This window comes from Lonchura striata, chromosome 11, assembly GCF_046129695.1.
Source record: "Lonchura striata isolate bLonStr1 chromosome 11, bLonStr1.mat, whole genome shotgun sequence".
Taxonomy (NCBI): Eukaryota; Metazoa; Chordata; class Aves; order Passeriformes; family Estrildidae; genus Lonchura; species Lonchura striata.
Window position 1 is genome coordinate 3,109,931 of NC_134613.1, and position 21,082 is coordinate 3,131,012.

The window sequence follows — 21,082 nt, forward strand, 5'->3', positions numbered from 1 at the left end:
GTTTCCATTCTGTTGGAGAACCTTCCCACACAATTTCTGTCAACAACATATTGTTTACAATCTTTTATGGGGCTGGACAAACTTGATGTACTAGTGCTTTGTCCAATGTCTTTGGACAGGTGGTCCATTCACTCTCCAATCCAATGTCACCTTTGGGAAAGTATAAAAGTTGGAGTCAGAGAATAAACTTTTCTCTTTACCTTGAAAATAGCAGGTAGCTCGCGTCGTGCTTTCACGTGTCTTATAGCGACAAAGTCACAAGCTGTAAGCAAAGTTAAATGCTGCTAAGAGTTGTTCTTTTGCTAATTTGTGAAGCTTAATAGAAGTTATAAGCGAAGTTGAATATTGTTAAGTGTTATTCCACAGCTCTGTTTAGCTTTTAGGCTGTATTCCTTTTATCCTTGCCCTCACTGTCCTTTCGTCACACACACACACACACACACACACACACACACACACACAAACACACAGAGACACACAGACACCAGGACAGTTCTTGACTCCTTTTTGGTTTGATTGCCTGGATTTTGTTTGGTTTTGTTGTTGCTTTGTTTCCTTGGTGTGCCTGAAGTGTCCAGTCAGGAGCAGAGTGACTCTTGCCAAGGAACTCTGTGGTGCTGTCACTTAATATTAAAGTTGTTTTATGCTACTCCCCTGCTGGGGATTTTTAAAGTGCTCTCAAGCCCTCCTTCATAAGAGGGTGAAGGAGCCCTGGCCAAGCTCTGGCCCTGGGGGCACAGGGATGCTGCTAGGGGTTCCCTGTCTCCCTGTTCCAACTGTGACGGCCCTGAGCCCCTGTCCCCGTGTCAGGCTCTGGGCTTGATCTCCTCGAACATCCTCAGCGGGAGGCTGCAGCGCCAGGGGCAGGGGGACCCAGAGGGACACGGGATGCCACCGGGCACGAGCAGCTTTGGACTTCTCTGGGAGGAACTGTGAGTGGGAGCTGGCTTGAAGTGACCTGCCCAGTAAGGTCACAGAACCCCTGAGATGTCACACTGCCTCCTGGGATGTCACAGCCCACCCTGAGATCTCACAAATCCCCCTTGTGATGTCACAGAGCCAGTGCTGCTCTATCACTCTGGGATGTCATACAGTTGCGCTGTGATGGCACAGAAGACTCTGGCATCACAAAGTCAGCCCGTGTCACAATCCTCTAGTGCAAGCGGGAATCATGACAGTTCATTTTCCCCATCTCAGAATTAGCAGAAGTAGATAGGCTTATCATGAGAAACTGAATGTGATGAACATGTTAGAAATGCAAGGCTCCAAGTTATTAATTTTTAATTTAATAAAAGTTATTAAGTGTACCAAATATAAACTTTGAGAAAAATGAAAAAAAGCCACTATAAAAAAAAGTCAATGTGGAGCCCGGGATTGCCACCGGGTGAGACACAGGTTTGACAGCTGCAGCAGAGGGTCCTCTATGCTTCACACCGACCGTCCTGTCTGACCCATTTTTATACGATTTTCCTTGCCTGAGCCAGAGTCCCCTTTCTTCCTTTTCAAAGTGCATGTATTCATGTGGAGTTCTTTTCTCTGTGGCAAGTTGAACAATACGTGTCCGGAGAGTGATGAACACCTGTGTTTGCAGTCCCGGAATTCGGATTTGAGATGTACCTCCCTGATGGCTCTGACTATCTCGGTCTCGGATATTTATCGTGTATTTATCGTCCGGGTGTTTCTCGGACAACCTTGATGCATGATCCCTCTCTGGGCTGGCCACTTTCGTTCGCTTGTAAATAAAGTCCTCCCTCTCTCGTCCAGGTGGCTTTGACATGGTGTTGAAGTCGCAGTTGCTGGCTTGTGCGATTTAAAAACTTCCTATAAGAGTATAATTTAACAGCACATAACTATAAAAGAGACGACAATTTTATTTGCACGAATTATCCTATAGACATATAACAGTCCTAATGATTCCTTGAGGCCTTGCAGTGTCACAATGTTCTCCATGGTTCCACAGGCCCCACAGTGTCATGTGACTCCTCTGTTCCATGAGTCCTGCAATGTCACAATGGACCTTTGGACCAATGGACCATGGGGCTTTGCAGTGTCACAATGCTCTCCTTTGGCTCCACAGGGTCACAATGGAGCACTGATTACAGGCAGCCTCTCTGTGTCACCCTGGAGCTTTGTTTCCGTGGGGTCTCGCAGTGTCCCAATGGAGCCTTGGCTGGATGGGGCCTCACAGTGTCACAATGATGCCTACATTCCACTGAGGCACACGGCGTCACTAGGGTCCCCTTGCTTCCATGAGGCCCAGCAATGTCACAGTGGTGTCCATGAATCCATGAGGACTCACAGTATCCCAATGGTCTCTTGATCTCACATGGTCCCACAGTGTCCCAATGGTCCCTTGGTGTCACAAGGCCCCACAGTGTCCCAATGGTCACTTCTTCTCACATGGCCCCACAGTGTAACAATGGTCCCTTGGTTCCATGGTTCCTGGTCTGGTGCATTCCCCTTTCCCCTTCTCAGGCCACCCTGCCAGCTGAGAAATGCTCACTGGGCCAGGGCCTTGGCCAGCAGCCCCTGGGCTCAGCTCCTCTGGAGCTCATCACAGACACTGTCTGCTCCAGGCTCAACCCTTCATCCCCTGGGGAGATGCCAAAGCCTCCACAGGGAACATTTCCCTTTGCTCAGGGGAATTTCTCACAGGTGCCTTGTAGTGACTCTTTGTGTCTGTGTGCACACAGGAGTGCCTGTGCTCAGGGAAATGTGGCAGAAATGCTGCTCTCTGAGGGCTTTGATTGCCTTGGATAGCTGAGCCAGTCAGGCCTGGAAGTAAGGTTAAGTCATGTCACCCTGATTCTTAAGATTTTCTAAAGCCTTCTGAGTTTCCATTCTGTTGGAGAACCTTCCCACACAATTTCTGTCAACAACATATTGTTTACAATCTTTTATGGGGCTGGACAAACTTGATGTACTAGTGCTTTGTCCAATGTCTTTGGACAGGTGGTCCATTCACTCTCCAATCCAATGTCACCTTTGGGAAAGTATAAAAGTTGGAGTCAGAGAATAAACTTTTCTCTTTACCTTGAAAATAGCAGGTGGCTCGCGTCGTGCTTTCACGTGTCTTATAGCGACAAAGTCACAAGCTGTAAGCAAAGTTAAATGCTGCTAAGAGTTGTTCTTTTGCTAATTTGTGAAGCTTAATAGAAGTTATAAGCAAAGTTGAATATTGTTAAGTGTTATTCCACAGCTCTGTTTAGCTTTTAGGCTGTATTCCTTTTATCCTTGCCCTCACTGTCCTTTCGTCACACACACATACACACACACACACACACACACCCACACACACACACGCACACAAACACACAGAGACACACAGACACCGGGACAGTTCTTGACTCCTTTTTGGTTTGATTGCCTGGATTTTGTTTGGTTTTGTTGTTGCTTTGTTTCCTTGGTGTGCCTGAAGTGTCCAGTCAGGAGCAGAGTGACTCTTGCCAAGGAACTCTGTGGTGCTGTCACTTAATATTAAAGCTGTTTTATGCTACTCCCCTGCTGGGGATTTTTAAAGTGCTCTCAAGCCCTCCTTCATAAGAGGGTGAAGGAGCCCTGGCCAAGCTCTGGCCCTGGGGGCACAGGGATGCTGCTAGGGGTTCCCTGTCTCCCTGTTCCAACTGTGACGGCCCTGAGCCCCTGTCCCCGTGTCAGGCTCTGGGCTTGATCTCCTCGAACATCCTCAGGGGGAGGCTGCAGCGCCAGGGGCAGGGGGACCCAGAGGGACACGGGATGCCACCGGGCACGAGCAGCTTTGGACTTCTCTGGGAGGAACTGTGAGTGGGAGCTGGCTTGAAGTGACCTCCCCAGTAAGGTCACAGAGCCCCTGAGATGTCACACTGCCTCCTGGGATGTCACAGCCCACCCTGAGATCTCACAAATCCCCCTTGTGATGTCACAGAGCCAGTGCTGCTCTATCACTCTGGGATGTCATACAGTTGCGCTGTGATGGCACAGAAGACTCTGGCATCACAAAGTCAGCCCGTGTCACAATCCTCTAGTGCAAGCGGGAATCATGACAGTTCATTTTCCCCATCTCAGAATTAGCAGAAGTAGATAGGCTTATCATGAGAAACCGAATGTGATAAACATGTTAGAAATGCAAGGCTCCAAGTTATTAATTTTTAATTTAATAAAAGTTATTAAGTGTACCAAATATAAACTTTGAGAAAAATGAAAAAAAGCCACTATAAAAAATAGTCAATGTGGAGCCCGGGATTGCCACCGGGTGAGACACAGGTTGGACAGCTGCAGCAGAGGGTCCTCTATGCTTCACACCGACCGTCCTGTCTGACCCATTTTTATACGATTTTCCTTGCCTGAGCCAGAGTCCCCTTTCTTCCTTTTCAAAGTGCATGTATTCATGTGGAGTTCTTTTCTCTGTGGCAAGTTGAACAATACGTGTCCGGAGAGTGATGAACACCTGTGTTTGCAGTCCCGGAATTCGGATTTGAGATGTACCTCCCTGATGGCTCTGACTATCTCGGTCTCGGATATTTATCGTGTATTTATCGTCCGGGTGTTTCTCGGACAACCTTGATGCATGATCCCTCTCTGGGCTGGCCACTTTCGTTCGCTTGTAAATAAAGTCCTCCCTCTCTTGTCCAGGTGGCTTTGACATGGTGTTGCAATCGCTGTTGCTGGCTTGTGCGATTTAAAAACTTCTTATAAGAGTATAATTTAACAGCACATAACTATAAAAGAGACGACAATTTTATTTGCACGAATTATCCTATAGACATATAACAGTCCTAATTGTTAGGAAAATAAGGCCTTTTTGTTCATAATATAGAGTTTCTCACATTCACAGAATAGAGTTTTTACTTAGAGTTTTCACTTGTCTGAACATGTTCTCATTTTGCCAGACATTCCAGTAAATATCTCTCAAGGACAATTCCGTTACAAACTTTTTAGGGAGTTGAAACTGTTTTGAGAAAGTTGCTGCTAGGCACCTAAACACCTGAGCGAGTAGATATCTTTCAAGGACAGTTCCGTTACAGACTTAGCAAAACATGTAAACGTGCCTAGAGATAACATTTCTTGTTTTGAGAAAATTTCCAGGTCGCAGAGACAACCTTGAGGAAGACTACTGGCGCCACCAAGAGGCAGAAAACGACCACCTAACAACAGGGTGCGCCTGCGCAGAAAAGACACCAGAACGTCACACATCCGGCAGAGACGACCCAATAAGTGGGGGGGAAACGGGGAACGAAGCGCGGTAGTTGAAACGACTGCCGCCCAGCGCGCGCTGGTTTGCTTTCGCTTTCTACTATTAATAAATCCCTTTTAATTGGATTTGACAGCCTATTGTGCTCGTTTATAACAATTTGGTGCCGTGACTCGGATCGGGATCTGGGGAACCTCTCTCTGAGAGGGGCGCCACGATTCCGCTCCTTTGAGCGGCCTCAGACCGGGGTTTTTACCCTCATCCCGACCGACGAACCTAAAAGCATAGAGAGCAAAAGCAAAGAAAGGGAAGCGGGCCCAGGGTACCCCTTAATTTTTGTGCACATAAGTCCGGACGAAGACGCAGGACGCGTAAGTATAAAGGAGATCCGTCCGGGCGGGGTTCGGGATCCCGGAGTACGGCGAGTGTGTGTGTGAATGAGAGGAGAACCGGCAGCCGGATTCTCCAAGCGAGTGTGGACCCTTAGTAGTGCGTTTTCCAGAGCCCGCGAGGGCCTGGGCCACGAACCAGGGGAAGCGATTGTGCTGTCGTGAGTGATTGAAGGTACTCCGGAGGACATGGGGCAGGGGAAGAGCAAGAGTAAATCCCCCTCCCCGGTGGGGGTAAAACTTCCCCCAATTCCTAAGGATAGTCCCTTAGGGTTTATGCTGACAAATTGGGAGCACTTTCCAGGGGTACTTGGGAAGGATAAGGCAAAGATGATACACTATTGCATAGAAGTATGGGGAGGACAAGAGATTTCTAAAGGTGTGTTTTGGCCCATCTTTGGGTCCTCAGAGGACTGGGTAAAGCAACTGTTGAATGGTTGGATACACGCTAAACAACCTTCTAACCCTGAGGAGAGTGCCTATGCCCGAGTCTGGACAGAAAAGCTGGAGGTGCTCGTGTTTAAACTCTCGGGGGTTTCAGGAGGAAAGAAAAAGAAGGGGCGAGCGGAAGAAGTAATTATTGCACCCCCGCCCTACATTCCCCCTGCGCCAAATGCACCCCCTCCTCCTCCACAATCGGATGAGGAAGAATCAGACTCGGACTCTGATCAACCCTCAGGCTCGCGTGGTCCTCTTACCCGAAGTAAGATGCGAGGCAAACTATTTCCTTTAAGGGAAATGCCAATGGGGGGACCACAGCCGGGGATTGGGTTTATTTCGGTGCCCTTGAGTTCAGGGGATGTTAGAGACTTTAAGAAGGAGATGGGAAATTTGCTAGAAGACCCCCTGGGCGTGGCAGAGCGGGTGGATCAATTTTTAGGTCCTAATATATACACTTGGGAGGAATTACAATCTATACTTAACATTTTATTCACGGCTGAGGAAAAGAACATGATAAGAACTGCTGGAATGCGGGCCTGGGATGCCCAACCCGCACATGCCCAGCACCCGGCCGATACCAAATGGCCTCTCCAGAATCCTAATTGGAATAACCAGGATGCGGCCCATAGAGCTAACATGCGGGACTTTCGGACCATATTAATTGATGGCATAAGAGAGTCCGTTCCTAGGGGCCAGAATATAAATAAAGCATTTAATGACAGACAAAAGAAGGATGAAACCCCCACTGAATGGTTAGAGAGGTTAAGGAAAAGTTTTCAGCTGTACTCGGGGTTAGACCCGAATAACCCAATGGGACAGGCAATTCTTAAAGTCCAGTTTGTCTCTAAATCCTGGGATGATATTAGGAGAAAGATACAGAAAATGGATGATTGGCAGGACAGGGATTTAGCAGAATTATTGCGAGAGGCGCAGAAGGTTTATGTCCGAAGAGAGGATGAAAGTCAGAAGAGACAGGTGAAAATGATGGTTGCTGCAGTGAGGGAAAGCAGGCGGGCGGAGGAAGGACAGAAGAGAGTCACTCGGAATAGGGAGGGTGACAAGGGAAAGGTAGGAGAAAGGGTGTGTTATTATTGCGGTAAGAAGGGACATTTCAAGAGGGAGTGCAGAAGGAGGCTAAGGGACGAGGAGGAGTTCAAAATCGAATAGGGGAGTCAGGGGCTCTACTTTATGGGGACCAGGAAACATCAAAAAGAGCCCTTGATAAAATTGAAGGTGGGTCCCCAGGGCCAGGAAATAGATTTCTTGGTCGATACGGGGGCAGAAAGATCTACTATTCAATTTCTGCCTCAGGGCTGTAATTTATCGAAACAGACAGCCACGGTAATAGGGACTAAGGGGGAACCATTTGAAGTACAAATTATTAAAGGGGTGGTGGTAGAATCGGGAACTAAAATGGGGATGGGTGACTTCCTATTAGTTCCTGAAGCAGACTACAATTTGTTAGGGAGAGACTTGATTGTTGAATTAGGAGTTCAAATTGAGGTGGTAGAGAAGGAGTTAAAGATCAGACTCTGTTCCCTCCGTTTAGAAGATGAAGAGAAAATAAACCCCGAAGTGTGGTATAATCCAGGGACCGTGGGCAAATTAAATATAACCCCATTTACAGTAAAAATCAGAAATCCCGAGATCCCGGTAAGAATAAAACAGTATCCAATTTCACTAGAAGGGAGGAGAGGGTTAAAACCTGAGGTTGAAAGGCTGTTAAACCAAGGACTGCTAGAACCATGTATGTCGCCTTTTAACACCCCTATACTCCCAGTAAAAAAGGCAGATGGATCTTATCGGTTGGTGCACGACCTTAGGGAAATTAATAAGCGAACCGTGGCCCGATTCCCAGTAGTGGCAAATCCCTATACTCTTTTAAGCAAACTGGGACCTGAGAACGAGTGGTATAGTGTCATAGACCTGAAAGATGCCTTTTGGGCCTGCCCTCTGGACGAATCCAGTCGAGATTATTTTGCCTTTGAATGGGAGGACCCTGACACGGGGAGGCGACAGCAACTCAGGTGGGCGGTACTACCTCAAGGCTTTACGGAATCGCCCAATTTATTCGGGCAAGCCCTGGAACAAATTTTGCAAGATTATAAAACAGACCCAGAGGTAAAGCTAGTTCAGTATGTGGATGATTTGTTAATAGCAGGTAAAGAAGAAGACAAAGTCCGGAAAGAAAGTATCAAACTATTAAATTTCCTGGGACTGAAAGGATTAAAAGTTTCTAAAGCAAAACTACAATTTGTAGAAGAGGAAGTTAGGTACCTGGGACATTATTTGAAAAAGGGAGAAAAGAGAATTGATCCAGATAGAGTACAAGCAATCCTATCCCTGCCTCTACCGCAAAATAAACGACAAATTCGTCAGATATTAGGACTTACAGGGTATTGTAGGCAGTGGATTGAGAACTATAGTGGGAAGGCAAGATTTCTGTATCAAAAACTTACCCAAGATGGGCACCTTAAGTGGACAGAAGAGGAAAAATCTAAATTCCAAGAATTAAAAGAAACTCTGGTCCATGCCCCAGTCCTAAGCCTCCCAGATTTAAAGAGGCCCTTCTTTTTATTTGTCAATATCACAGATGGGGTAACTTATGGAGTACTTACCCAGGACTGGGCGGGGAAAAAGAAACCTATTGCATATCTGTCTAAAATTTTAGACCCTGTAAGCAGGGGATGGCCGGGCTGTTTACAAATAATTGCAGGCTGTGCGGAGTTAGTAGAAGAAGCAAGGAAGATCACCTTTAATGCCACTCTGAAGGTGTTAACTCCACATAACATACGGAGTGTGATGCAGCAAAAAGCAGACAAATGGATCTCTGATGCCAGGCTCCTAAAGTATGAGGGGATTCTATTAGAAACCCCTAATTTCACTTTAGAAACCACCTCATTGCAAAATCCAGCCTCCTTCCTCTTCGGAGAGCCCGAAACTGAATCACTGATACATGACTGTGTAATCACTATAGAAGAACAAACCAAAATTAGACCTGACCTAGAGGAAGAGGAATTAGAGACTGGGGAAAAATTGTTTGTTGATGGATCATCCAGAGTAGTCGAGGGTCAAAGAAGATCAGGATATGCCATAGTGGGGGGGCCTGACTTAAAAGTAATCGAATCTGGACCCCTAGACAAAACATGGTCAGCCCAAGCCTGCGAGATATACGCTATCCTAAGAGCCTTGGAACTATTAGAAGGAAAAGAGGGGACCATCTATACAGATTCTAAATATGGATACGGGGTGGTGCACACTTTTGGGAAGTTATGGGAAGAGAGGGGCCTCGTGAACTCACAGGGAAGGGACTTAATACATCAGAAACTAATAATAGCCCTCCTGAGGGCTTTGAGAGGCCCTACCAGGATAGCAGTGGTCCATTTAAAAGGGCATCAATGGGGAATGGATTACCGGAGTAGGGGTAACAATGCGGCAGATTATGAGGCAAAGAAGGCTGCAATTATTAAAACACTAACTTTAAGTGAGGAAATTAGGAAGGACTTTGTGGATACCCCAAAGGACCCTGAATCGACTACCCAGGATAAGCTTATATTTACAATAGAAGAACAGGAGAAGCTTACAAAATTAGGAATAAAAGAGGAATCAGGGAAATGGCTGTTAAAGGATGGGAGGGAAGTTCTACCTAGAGCCATAGCCCAGCGGATGCTCAGTAAATTACACCAGAGAACACACTGGGGCACTCAAGGACTGGTGGATCACTTTGCCACCCATTATATGACGGTGGGCCTACATGACTTAGCGAAAGGGATTACTAGGAGTTGTCCAACCTGTCTACAGGTAAACAGGAAAAACCTAAGGAAACTACCCCTGGGTGGGAGGCCAGTGGCAAAGAGGCCCTTTTCAAATCTGCAAGTAGACTTTACTGAGCTCCCCAAGATAGGGAGACTAAAATATCTTTTGGTTATAGTGGATCATTTAACACATTATGTGGAAGTAATCCCCACTGCCAGAGAGACAGCTCGGACAGTAACAAAAGCCTTGCTGGAAGAAATAATACCTAGATATGGGGTCCCAGAGACGATAGACTCTGATAAAGGCCCCCATTTCACTTCAAAAATAACACAGATGCTAGCAGAAGCTCTGGGCATAAAATGGGAACAACATACTCCCTGGCATCCACAGAGTTCGGGGAGGGTAGAAAGAATGAATGGGGAAATTAAGAAACAACTCACCAAATTAGTACTAGAAACTAAATTATCCTGGATAAAATGTCTGCCGTTGGCATTATTAAATGTTCGAACTCAGCCACGAGCTGATATAGGACTGTCCCCATTTGAAATGCTGTATGGGATGCCCTATTCCCTAGAAAAAATTCAAACCAATCCTAACATTACTGATCAAAGTATTAATAAATATTTAACCATTTTAATGAAATATAAAAAACAGTTATGGGAAAAGGGAATGTGGGCCCAAAGACCACCCCTAGATCTTGTGTTACACCAGGTACAACCCGGCGACTGGGTCCTCATCCGGAGCTGGAAAGAAGATTCAATCACCCCAAAGTGGGACGGACCATACCTGGTTTTAATCACCACTGACTCCGCAGTCCGCACAGCAGAGAAGGGATGGACTCATGCTAGCAGAATAAAGGGGCCAGTGGATCCAACTCGATTTCATACAGCTTCCAGAGAAACGAGCTGGAAAATTGACGGGAAGACGGGGGATTTAAAGTTAACAGTAAAAAGGACTTACAAATAATTTTCATGAACTCTATCAGCTCTAGGGACATTTGGGTTGGAGATAACTGGGGACTGCAAGTACAACTAGTTGGAGAAACAAAGCCCCCAGGATACTGTAAACGTCTAGAGGATTCAGCCCAGCAGCCCTTTTATCGGTTCATCCGACTTGAAAAAGAACAGAGACCTTGGGAAGGGGAGGGCCATGCTGAACATCAAAGTATTAGAGTAAGGTGTAGCTGGTTAGATTGTCATTGTTACCCTTTTGCCTGTTTTTCCTGCAAAATCTGTAAAGGATTGTGGTGGGCTCACTGCAGAAAGGGGAGAGCTCCAAGAAGTGTATGTCAACGCTGCTGGCTGGAGCAGCGCAAATTGACATCTGAAGTACTAAATTACAAGGTTGCCACTCGGGAATTGACTAAAGGATCCCCTGAGTGGTGGGAGGTTTTTATAAAAGGAATAAACCCTGAATTCCACTGTTACCATTCCAATGAACCCCTGGGTCCGTTCCTCACGGATATAGTCCAGGTCAAGTGTCGCAAATTAGTCAAAAGGCTCAGGTGCGACACTCCACAGTTGAATGCGAAAAATTGGAACTCCCGGAGATCAAAGTGGGAGAGAGGGAACGATCCCACCCCTGAAGAATATCTCTGCTGTCGAGAAGATGGCTTGCCCTGTAACTTGTAGCAACCAAGTTGACAGGCGAGACAGAGAGGTAGGTAGTGGGGATGAGGGGCCCTCCCAAACCTTGAAAAAGAACGTAAATCATCATGAGTATGAGAATGGTGACAACGGAAGGAGGGAGAATGGGAATGTAAAACTGAGCATGATAAGTAACACCCTCCCCTGCAGTGCGTATCACTCAATCCTATGGGTTTTTATGTTTGTATGGCTTCCCCTTCAGAGTGCCACAGTTAATATACATGAACCCTTTAAATGGACCTTAAGCAGGTGGGAGGATCACGATACCCGTCATATTTTACAGACAATAACGGGACCTGGAGCACCAAGCTTCAAGGTTGGGATCTGTGATCTAACTCGAAATTTAAAATGCGGGCGACTGTTAAATTTAACAAGCTTCTATATGTGCCCTGCTTCGAACCCAGGGAAGCAATACTGTAATTACCCCGAACATTATTACTGCGCCTATTGGGGCTGTGAAACAATAGCATCAGCGTGGGCTCCGGGTGGAGGATTAGACAAATATTTAAAAGTAGGACATGGACCAGCAGGGTGTAAACGACCACGAGAGTGGCCTTGGACTGGGAAAAACTTACTTGGGAACTGCACCTTTCTTTACCTAAATGTCACTCAACCAAGCGATTCTGGATGGTTAATAGGCAAAACATGGGGGGTTAGGCATTGGATAGAAGGACATGATCCAGGGAATCTGATTCAAATAAAAAAGGAGGTAGCGCCACATGACCCTAGCCCTATAGGCCCAAATCCAGTAATAAGCAATGACTTAAAGGAGAGTAATAAAACCAGAGATAATGTTATAAAATCAAACAAAGGTAATCAAGAACCTCAGCTATTAGTGCAGAAGTATACAACCTTATGGAAAATTATGCAAGCTACTTTTGGAGTTTTGAATCATACCCATCCTAACCTAACTAAAGGATGTTGGCTTTGCTATATGATAAATCCACCCTTTTATGAAGCTATTGGGATTACATCTGAGGCAAGGGAAATAAATGGTACAAATCCAAAAGAGTGTCTCTGGAAAAAAGAAGGAGATAATGTTTCAGGCATTACCCTGTCCCAGGTTAGTGGACAAGGAAGATGTGTAGGGAAAGTTCCAGCAGATATGCGACACCTCTGCAACACAACAATGAACATCAGCAGAACAGACAAGCCTTCTGATTGGCTTATGCCAGCAGTCAATACTAAGTGGGTATGTCAACAACTTGGAGTCACACCCTGCCTATCGGTAAGAGCCTTTGATAATTCAGACTTCTGCATTCAAGTTCTAATAATCCCCAGAATCGTATACCACCCAAAAGAATACGTATTAGAACATCAGATGACCCCTGAACACTACCTGGTTAAAAGGGAACCACTTACAGCACTAACAGTAGCAATCTTGCTCAGTATAGGAGGAGCAGGAGTAGGAACAGGGGTCGCTTCCTTAGTAAGTCAAACCCAGGGTATGAAAGCTCTGCGCACATCTGTAGATGAAGATCTGAGTAGAATAGATAAAGCCATAAGTGAACTAGTTAAATCAATAAAATCCCTTTCTGAGGTAGTCCTCCAATACCGAAGGGGATTAGATTTGTTATTCTTACAGCAAGGGGGACTGTGTGTTGCTTTGCAAGAAGAATGTTGTGCTTATGTAGATCACACAGGTATTGTAAAAGACACGATGGCTGAGTTACGCAAACAAATAGAACAACGAAAAAGAGAAAGAGAATCCCAGCAGAGTTGGTATGAATCCTGGTTCACCTATTCTCCCTGGCTAACCACTCTATTATCCACCCTTGCAGGACCAGTAATTTTACTAATTCTAATACTTACTTTTGGGCCATGTATTCTTAGCAAGCTTATTACACTAGTGAAAAATAGGTTAGAAGCTGCACATTTAATGATAGTAAGGCCAAAGTATGAGCCACTTAGCGGAGTAGAGACTGAAGAGTATTTAGAATTGAGCAAAAGGGAATTAGAGCGCTTTAATGAACAAAAAGGGGGTTAAAAATAAAAAGGGGGGATATTGTTAGGAAAATAAGGCCTTTTTGTTCATAATATAGAGTTTCTCACATTCACAGAATAGAGTTTTTACTTAGAGTTTTCACTTGTCTGAACATGTTCTCATTTTGCCAGACATTCCAGTAAATATCTCTCAAGGACAATTCCGTTACAAACTTTTTAGGGAGTTGAAACTGTTTTGAGAAAGTTGCTGCTAGGCACCTAAACACCTAAGCGAGTAGATATCTTTCAAGGACAGTTCCGTTACAGACTTAGCAAAACATGTAAACGTGCCTAGAGATAACATTTCTTGTTTTGAGAAAATTTCCAGGTCGCAGAGACAACCTTGAGGAAGACTACTGGCGCCACCAAGAGGCAGAAAACGACCACCTAACAACAGGGTGCGCCTGCGCAGAAAAGACACCAGAACGTCACACATCCGGAAGAGACGACCCAATAAGTGGGGGGGAAACGGGGAACGAAGCGCGGTAGTTGAAACGACTGCCGCCCAGCGCGCGCTGGTTAGCTTTCGCTTTCTACTATTAATAAATCCCTTTTAATTGGATTTGACAGCCTATTGTGCTCGTTTATAACACTAATGATTCCTTGAGGCCTTGCAGTGTCACAATGTTCTCCATGGTTCCACAGGCCCCACAGTGTCATGTGACTCCTCTGTTCCATGAGTCCTGCAATGTCACGATGGACCTTTGGACCAATGGACCATGGGGCTTTGCAGTGTCACAACGCTCTCCTTTGGCTCCACAGTGTCACAATGGGGCACTGATTACAGGCAGCCTCTCTGTGTTACCCTGGAGCTTTGTTTCCGTGGGGTCTCGCAGTGTCCCAATGGAGCCTTGGCTGGATGGGGCCTCACAGTGTCACAATGATGCCTACATTCCACTGAGGCACACGGCGTCACTAGGGTCCCCTTGCTTCCATGAGGCCCAGCAATGTCACAGTGGTGTCCATGAATCCATGAGGACTCACAGTATCCCAATGGTCCCTTGATCTCACATGGTCCCACAGTGTCCCAATGGTCCCTTGGTGTCACAAGGCCCCACAGTGTCCCAATGGTCACTTCTTCTCACATGGCCCCACAGTGTAACAATGGTCCCTTGGTTCCATGGTTCCTGGTCTGGTGCATTCCCCTTTCCCCTTCTCAGGCCGCCCTGCCAGCTGAGAAATGCTCACTGGGCCAGGGCCTTGGCCAGCAGCCCCTGGGCTCAGCTCCTCTGGAGCTCATCACAGACACTGTCTGCTCCAGGCTCAACCCTTCATCCCCTGGGGAGATGCCAAAGCCTCCACAGGGAACATTTCCCTTTGCTCAGGGGAATTTCTCACAGGTGCCTTGTAGTGACTCTTTGTGTCTGTGTGCACACAGGAGTGCCTGTGCTCAGGGAAATGTGGCAGAAATGCTGCTCTCTGAGGGCTTTGATTGCCTTGGATAGCTGAGCCAGTCAGGCCTGGAAGTAAGGTTAAGTCATGTCACCCTGATTCTTAAGATTTTCTAAAGCCTTCTGAGTTTCCATTCTGTTGGAGAACTGTGACCCTGATTCTTAAGACTTCCTAAAGCCTTCTGAGTTTACATTCCTTTGGAGAACTTTCCCACACAATTTCTGTAAACAACGTATTGTTTACATTCTTTTATGGGGGTGGAGAGCACTTGATGTACTGGTGGTTTGTCCAATGTCTTTGGAGAGGTGGCCCGTTCACTCTCCAATCCAATGTCACCCTTGGGAAGGTATAAAAGACAGAGTCAGATTATAAACGTTCCTTTTTTACCTTGCAAGCGGCAGGTGGTCCGCGTGGTGCTTTCACGTGTCCCACAGCGACATCTGGTGACCCCCGACGTGTATTGCAGCTTAGGCTGAAAGCTAGCGGGTGAGGGTTTTTTTTCTGTCTCTCTGTCCAGCGCTCTGCCTGTCGCTATTGTTGGTAATGGAGAGTTTTGAGAGCATCAGGGAGGAGTCAGTGACTTTGAGCGTTTGGAGGGAGGTGTTGAAGCGGAAACGCGTTCTTTTTTATTGGGATGATTTTGAGAGGCTGTTTTTATGGGCAAGGGAACAGGGATTCTTTCCCAGTCTTGCCGAGGCTCTGTCCTGGGAGAAATGGGCGCCTGTGGGAGAACGCCTCATGGATGCCCTGCTTGATAATCGTTTTGAAGGCATTGGGCCGCTGCTGATGTTGTGGAAGAGACTGGATGCCATATGGCAGGGCTCTGACACTGGTGGCTCTCGTGATTCTCTGAGAAATTTTTCTACCTCTGATGTTGGGGAGGCCAAGTCCCTGGGGCGTGGCCCGGATTCCCCTTGTGCCCAGGAGAGTGAGTCAGAGGACGGCTTCTCCTCTGGGGAGCCCCGGGCTCCCAGCCCGCTGGCTCCAAGCGTCCGGTCGGTGGAGCGGGTCCGACCGCCCCGCCCTGCCCCGCGCCGCCGGCGTGGTGGGACGAAGGGGAAAGCACTTCCTCTTTGTGCCTTCCCGGCGCTCGGGGGCGAACGAGGGCTTGTGGACCAGCCCTCGCCTCGGGTTGCATCTGGCTCAGTGAAGGTGAATTGCCCGAATTGCGGGGTCATGTTCCCCTTGAAAGCGACCCAGGCGGATTCGCCCGGATCGGTTTCGGGTTCATCTTCCGAGGATGAGTCAGCTCCAATCCCTGAGCCTGCGCAGCCTGCTGGGCGTGCGCAGGCGGTGGGGGCCGCCAAGGATGGGGCGTTGGTCTCTGTTCCGTCGGGCTCTGCCCCAGCAGGCGGGCAGCCCGTCCGGTCCCGCCTGATGGGGGCGGTGCCCGCCGGGCAGTTGCGTGTTGCGGGTCCAAAACTCCTTGGAGGCGTGCCGGCCTCCGTTGTGTCGTCCCGCAGTGACATTTCTCCGCACTCCGCGTCTCCCTCTACATCCCGCCCTTCCCCCGCTCCGGGGGACAGGAGTGCTGAGCTGGGGTTGCGGTCCGCGCCGCTGCCTGCGTCCGCCACAGTGTCCTCTGCTGATGGTGCGGAGGGCACTGCTGGGACGCCGTCTGGGTCGGCTCCATCTTCCCCGCCTGCCGCGGGGGCTGGGACTGCTGACGCGGCTGGCGGGAGACCGGTGACTCCCCATGGCCGTGGATCCTCCCTGTCGTCCTTGTGGACCCTCCCCCCTTGCCAGGTGACCGTGTGCCCGAGAAACTACGGGCGGTTCTGGCAGGAGGTCCTCGATAAGGCTGAGGAGATGTGTGACCTTGGTCCCTCGCAGAGCCTGCCGGATCACGGGGAAGGCTCCTCTGGCTCTGCTGATGCTGCAGGGGGTGTGGTGTCCAGTGATGTCGCACTGCCTCACAGCCCAGGAGCTTCCACCGTCCCAGAGTCCACGGGACATGAAACAGTGGACGATGCAGCCTTGCCAGGGGGTCTTCAGGCTTTCCCTGTGCTCAGGGGTGTTACTCACAACACTCATCAGCCCTTTTCGTTTAAGGTGTTGAAGGAAATCCGAGACACTGTGGCACAATATGGTCTTGGGTCTGATGAGGTTATGCACACGATTCGGCTACTTGTTACTGACCTGCTGACGCCTTTTGATATTCGCGCTGTGGCACAGGCTCTTTTTAACCCTGTGCAGTTTGACCTGTTTGAGGACAAATGGGTTAGTCTAGTGGCTAGTGCAGTGCGGAAGAATGCTACACGGGGGCAGCAGGATCCCAGGCGTGTTGTTAACGCTGACATGTTGATGGGCACAGGAAATTATGTTGATCCTCGGGGGCAGGCTGGATACGATCCTCTTGTGCTTGATCAATGTCGGACGTTAGGCTTGGCAGCTATAATCCAGGCCCTAGAAATGGCTGCTCCAATGGAGCCCTTTCTGACTGTTGTTCAAAGGGCTGACGAGCCTTTCATAGACTTTGCATCGAGGTTGACTGCCTCTGTAGAGCGGCAGGTGGTAGAACCTGAGCTGAGGCGAATGGTCCTTGCAAGATTTGCTAGGATCCATTGTAACGCAGAATGCAAAAGAGTCATACAGGCTCTTCCTGAAGGGGCTACCATTTCACAGATGGCAGCAGCCTGTGTAGACATAGGCCCGTCGGTTCAGAAGGTGGATTCTTGGGCTGCTGCCGCACAGCCAGTCTGGAAGCAGCCGCAGGGGGCTGCTCAGACAAGCACCAAACGAGGGAAGAAAACACAGAAGGGAAAATTTCCCTTGTATGTGTGTGGCCAGTGCGGAAGGCCAGGCCATCTATCAGATGTTTGCAAGGCGACTGTTCATGCAAGTGGCCAGGCAATCCCGAGCTCGGGAAACGGGAAGCGGAGCGCGAAAGGGGGGCGCGCTCAGACACAAGTTCCTCTCCAGACCCCGGAGCCCATGGAGGTCTGCTCAGCCAGCTCGTAGCCAGCACCTGCGGGTCAGCAGGTGTGGATGTCTGCACAGCAGCAACAGTTGTTTTAGACTCTTGCAAGGTGCACAAGGTTCCCCTGGACGCCTTTGGTCCTTTTTGTGAGGGCATGAGTGCCTTCCTTATGGGGAGGTCTAGTGCCACCCTTCAGGGCATCATTGTGCATCTGGGTCTTATAGATGCAGACTTCACAGGGCAGATCTGTGCAATGATCTCCACGCCCACCCCCCCTGTTACAATCCCAAAAGGGACACGGCTTGCTCAACTTGTGCCTTTTAAGTCTTCTGTTCGCAGGACGGCTGACCAGTCACGAGGGGATGGCGGTTTTGGATCCACTGGACCGCCTCAAGTTCACTGGACCGCTGTCCTGACTAAAGACCGTCCCGAGATGCTGTGTACCCTGTCCATCCCTGGTGCGACGCCGTCAGAGATCCGCCTGCGCGGGCTCCTTGACAGCGGCGCTGATGTCACGGTTCTCTCCCTTGCCGCCTGGCCTCCAGATTGGCCCCTGGATCCAGCGGAGACGTCTGTTGCGGGCCTGGGAGGAACAGCGCGATGTTATGTGAGCCAGCGGCCCGTGCTGGTCACAAACCCAGAGGGACAGACGGCTTGGATCAGGCCTCATGTTACTTCTTCTCCTGCTAACCTCTGGGGGAGGGATGTTTTGTCTGCATGGGGGGTGCGCATCGGGACGGGTTTTTGATGGGGGCCACTGCAGCGAAGGGCGAGGAGTGTCCTACGCCTCCTATACGGTGGCTGGTGGATACACCTGTTTGGGAAAACCAGTGGCCCCTCCCTCAAGATAAACTGACCGCCCTTCAAAATTTAGTGCAGGAACAGTTGGACCAGGGTCGTTTGGAGCCTTCCAGGAGCCCCTGGAACACCCCTGTTTTCTGCATCAAAAAGAAGTTTGGGAAATGGAGGTTGTTACAGGACCTCCGGAAGGTCAATGCTGTCATGGAAGGCATGGGAACATTACAGGCGGGCATGCCATCGCCTACCATGCTTCCTGCAGGCTGGCCGATCTTCATCGTGGATTTGAAGGATTGCTTCTTTACAATTCCTTTGCATCCCGATGACAGACCAAAATTTGCCTTCACAGTGCCAGCAGTTGACAATGATGATCCCGCACAGCGATATCAATGGAGAGTTCTGCCACAGGGGATGCGCAACTCCCCAGTTATATGCCAATGGTATGTGGCTCGTGCCTTGTCTGGAGTTCGCAAGCAGTTCCCTGATGCATGTCTGTATCATTATATGGACGACATCCTGGTGGCTGCGTCCACTCAGGAGGAGCTGCTGAGGATTCAGCCTCGGTTGCTCGATGCTTTGCATGCTCATGGGTTGCAGGTGGCTCCAGAAAAGGTTCAGCAACAACCTCCTTGGAAGTATTTGGGGGTCAAAATTCTGGAACGGACAATCCAACACCAGGAGGTGCAATTTGTGCATTCGGTGAAGACACTGAATGATGTTCAAAAACTGATGGGTGTCATCACCTGGTTACGTCCATACTTGGGACTAACCGACGCACAACTGTCTCCTGTGTATGATCTGTTGAAAGGAGACCCTGATTTAAAATCACCTCGCACATTGACCCCTGAGGCACGTCAGGTGCTGGAGGAGGTTCAGCAGGCTGTTTCTGCCCGTCAGGTTTATCGCATTGATCTTTCCGTTGATGTCACTGTGTTCGTTACCACTCCAGATTTGCATCCCACAGGTATCATTGGTCAATGGAGTGACAAATGGTCTGATCCCTTGCACATTTTGGAATGGGTTTTCCTGCCCCATCAGCCGCAGAAGACGGCAACGACATTGGCTGAGTTGATTGCTCGGTTGATAATCAAATGCCGGCAACGGTGTTTGCAATTGATGGGTGCGGATCCTGCAAAGATCGTACTCCCAATATCCCGGGAGGACTTTGACTGGAGCTTTGCACACTGTGTGTCCATGCAATGTGCTCTGGAAAATTTTTCAGGGCAAATCACTTATCATTTGCCCAGCCACAAGCTACTGCAGGTGGCGAAATCTACGCAGATCTCTTTGCGGCCCAAAAATAGTCAGGAACCCGTGCAAGGACCCACCGTCTTTACTGATGGTTCAGGGAAAACAGGAAAGGCCATTGTTACTTGGAAGGACGGATCTGAGTGGCAGGTTCTGAAAGCTCATCAGGAGGGGTCGGCCCAATTGGTTGAGTTGAGGGCTGCTGTTATGGCATTTGAGAGATTTTCCCAGGAACCTTTCAATTTGGTCACGGATTCTGCCTATGTGGCTGACATCGCACAGCGGTTGGGTCACTCAGTTTTGAAGGAGGTCAGTAACCCTGCCTTGTTTCATTTACTGAAGACCTTGTGGTGTGCTATTCAGGCCCGGGTTCATCCGTTTTACGTTCTGCATGTGAGAAGTCACACCAATTTACCAGGGTTTGTGGCGGAAGGTAACGCGAGGGCTGACAGGTTGGCTAATCCAGCGTGGGTAGCACCTCAGCCTGATACACTCGCGCAGGCCAAGGCATCGCATGGGTTTTTCCATCAGAATGCACATACTCTGCAGAAGCAGTTTCAGCTGACACCGACAGAGGCTCATGGCATTGTTGAGTCCTGTGACGACTGCCATGCACTTGCTCCACCTCTACCAGCAGGGGTAAACCCTAGAGGCCTTAGGGCCCTGGAGCTTTGGCAGACCGATGTCACCCAGATTGCTGAGTTTGGCCGGCTCAAGTATGTGCGTGTCACAGTGGACACGTTCTCCTCTGCAATGTGGGCTTCCGCTCACACTGGAGAAAAGGCCCACGATGTCATTGCCCACTGGAGGCAGGCCTTTGCCGTTCTAGGCATACCTTCTGCTGTGAAAACCGACAATGGTCCTGCTTACGCATCGCAGCAGGTGCGGCAGTTCCTGCAGTTGTGGGGGGTGTCACACAAGTTTGGTATCGCCCACTCTCCAACTGGCCAAGCTATTGTAGAACGTGCTCATGGTACTCTGAAGCGGGTTCTTCAAAAACAAAAACGGGGAATGCAGGGTGAGACCCCACACAGCCGGTTGGAGAAAGCATTGTACACCATCAATCATCTTACGGTGCAGCAGAATTCAAATAACCCTGTCATTTTAAATCATCATCTCTCGTTGCAGGCTTCAGACGAGGCACATCAGCCTCGAGCAAAAGTTTGAGTGCGGAATTTAGTCACCAAACAATGGGAAGGTCCCTATGACCTTATCTCTTCGGGGCGCGGGTATGCTTGTGTATCCACAGATACAGGGGTGCGCTGGGTACCTTCGAAGTGTGTTCGTCCTGATCTGAAACCGCAGAGACAGAACCCGATCAACGGGCAACATGGAAACC

The 21,082-nt window shown here is 48.9% G+C and overlaps 1 protein-coding gene across 1 annotated transcript in view; it reads right to left on the reverse strand.

The window, feature by feature from the left end:
* LOC144246967 (uncharacterized) overlaps positions 1-6,627 on the reverse strand; it is a 104,768-nt gene extending 98,141 nt beyond the window's left edge. Inside the window, exons 1-2 of the mRNA XM_077785997.1 lie at positions 6,551-6,627; positions 5,427-5,446 (exon numbers count right to left, since the gene is read on the reverse strand). Coding sequence (XP_077642123.1) covers positions 5,427-5,446; positions 6,551-6,627 — 97 coding nt within the window. The remainder of the gene's footprint in view (positions 1-5,426; positions 5,447-6,550) is intronic.
* Positions 6,628-21,082: the final 14,455 nt, after the last annotated feature.